The sequence below is a fragment of the Zeus faber genome (genome assembly GCF_960531495.2).
Source record: "Zeus faber genome assembly, chromosome: 5".
Classification (NCBI taxonomy): Eukaryota; Metazoa; Chordata; class Actinopteri; order Zeiformes; family Zeidae; genus Zeus; species Zeus faber.
In genome coordinates, this window is record NC_137192.1 from 35,446,371 (window position 1) to 35,448,870 (window position 2,500).

Consider the following 2,500-nt stretch of genomic DNA (forward strand, 5'->3'; position numbering starts at 1 on the left):
GAAGACTTACAGAAAACTTTTGACCTCTGTCATTGCAAACAAAGGGTATTTAACAAAGTATTGAGATGAACTTTTGTTATTTAAATACTTATTTTCCACCATAATTTGCAAATAAATTCTTTAAAAATCAGACAATGTGATTTTCTGGATTTTTCTCTCATTTTGTCTCTCATAGTTGAGGTGAACCTATGATGAAAATAACAGGCCTCTCTCATCTTTTTAAGTGGGAGAACTTGCACTATTGGTGGCTGACTAAATACTTTTTTGCCCCACTGTATATATGTATTTATATGTATATATATATATATATATATTTATATTTAAATATCTATATGCATGTAAATTAGTATATACATATTTACATGTATACATGTTTACATGTGTATACATGTAAACATATTTACAAGTAAATACACATGAACATATATATACATGTTGCTATATATACCTATTAAAATGTATATTTATGTTTGTATATATATATATATATATATATATATATATATATATATATTTACATGTATATACATATTTACATAATATTCAGGCATTGTCATACGTGATCTTGCAAATACCTGCCCTAGTTCCAAGTGTAACACTGTGTACTTTTTGTATTGTGTCTACTTTATGTACTTTATGTACTGTATGTACTTCATGTACTGTGTGTACTTTTTTCAGACCTGGACCTGTGTAACTCTGTGGAACACGGCTGTGAGTATCAGTGTGTCAGTACTCCAGGATCTTATTACTGTGTCTGTCCTGAAGGACAACTGCTGCAGGACGACAGCAAGAGCTGCGGCAGTACGTACCTTTTACCAAATTATGAGGACATTATCAAACCACAATATACACTGATTATTACATTATGAGGACATTATCAAACCATAATATACACTGTTTAGTACATTATGAGGACAATATCAAAACATGTAATGCACTACCTTTCTCTCTCTTTCACAGCCTGTAGATCAGCCAATATTGACCTGGTTCTCCTGATCGACGGCTCCAAGAGTGTTCGCCCACAGAACTTTGAGCTGGTCAAAAAGTTTGTCAACCAGGTGGGAACGGTGCAGATGATCTGATATATTCTCAGAGGAATAACAAAAATGGATCATTTACTCCATGGATAGTACTCCATGAATATATCCAAGAGTTTCCAGAATGTGGCTGGTCCCTGGTTCCAGTGTTTTCATCCATCTTCACCATGACCTCTGACCCTGTCTCAAGGTGGTGGACTCCCTGGACGTCTCTGCCCACGGTACCAGGGTGGGTCTGGTCCAGTACTCCAGCAGGGTCCGCACCGAGTTCCCCCTCAACATGTACCACACGGCGGATGAGATCAAAGCTGCGGTCATGAAGGTGAAGCCCTTGTTTGCAAACGGCCCCGAGCACCTTTCCCCCGGCGGTGACGTACGGTCCGTTGACTGGGAACGTGTCCTTGTCCCGCCCCGCCAGGTGGACTACATGGAGAAGGGCACCATGACGGGTCTGGCCCTGAAGCACATGCTGGAGAACAGCTTCTCCGAGGCGGAGGGCGCCCGGGGCCCCGGCCGCCACGTCCCGCGGGTCGGCCTGGTGTTCACGGACGGCCGATCCCAGGATGACATCACGGAGTGGGCCAAGAAGGCCAAGGAGGCCGGTAAGCCGGACGGGAGGCGGGCCCCGTACAGAGGACGGCGTGCTGGGGCCCGGGGCATCTCGTTGTCGTATCAATTCCTTCCTCAAAACACCTTTGAGTACGGGGTTGACTTGGGCTGAGGGTCCAGCTCAGACCCACTGCTTTGCCTGCTTCTCCACTTTACAAATGTATGAATAGCGCCGTTGGCGGCACTAACCTCAAACCCGGCGGCAGCATTTCACACGTAGACGTTGTTGAGCTGCTTGACCCGAGGTTGAAAATAAGAAAATAATAAGTCTGTCACGGAAAATGAAATGAATGTGGTCCACGAAGAAAACCACTGTTCACCACGACAACAGACGCTTCCCTTCATCTGACCAAGCAATTTACTGTTCAGGTGGAACTGGACACTTGTTGCCAGGCCACTGAATGTGACGGTGTGTGTGTGTGTGTGTGTGTGTGCAGGTATCACCATGTACGCGGTGGGAGTGGGTAAAGCTGTGGAGGACGAGCTTCGTGAAATCGCCTCCGAGCCTCTGGAGAAACATTTCTACTACACCACCGACTTCACGGCCATCAGCACCATCGCAGAAAACCTCAAACTCAACGTGTGCCCGGGTACGACCTCATCACATTACATCACATTTACATTTACATTTAGTCATTTAGCAGGCGCTTTTATCCAAAGCGACTTACAATTATTCAAACACCGACGGACGCAGCCATCAGGAGCAATGAGGGGTTAAGTGTCTTGCTCAAGGACACTACAGCATGCTAGCAGGAGGAGCCTGGGATCCAACCAGCGACCTTTGGATCACTAGACCACCAGCTCTACCTCCTGAGCTACCATCCCTCACATCATATTAGATCACATCACATCAT

At 44.8% G+C, this 2,500-nt stretch overlaps 1 protein-coding gene across 4 annotated transcripts in view; it reads left to right on the forward strand.

Annotated features, from left to right (window-relative positions):
* The window catches only part of matn4 (matrilin 4), a 29,422-nt gene that overhangs the window by 22,833 nt on the left and 4,089 nt on the right, over nucleotides 1–2,500 (forward strand). For all 4 annotated transcript variants that reach the window (XM_080000648.1, XM_080000647.1, XM_080000649.1 and 1 more), the window contains 5 exons: nucleotides 679–801; nucleotides 961–1,058; nucleotides 1,228–1,359; nucleotides 1,456–1,639; nucleotides 2,084–2,236. In XM_080000648.1, the coding sequence (XP_079856774.1) occupies nucleotides 679–801; nucleotides 961–1,058; nucleotides 1,228–1,359; nucleotides 1,456–1,639; nucleotides 2,084–2,236 (690 nt within the window). The remainder of the gene's footprint in view (nucleotides 1–678; nucleotides 802–960; nucleotides 1,059–1,227; nucleotides 1,360–1,455; nucleotides 1,640–2,083; nucleotides 2,237–2,500) is intronic.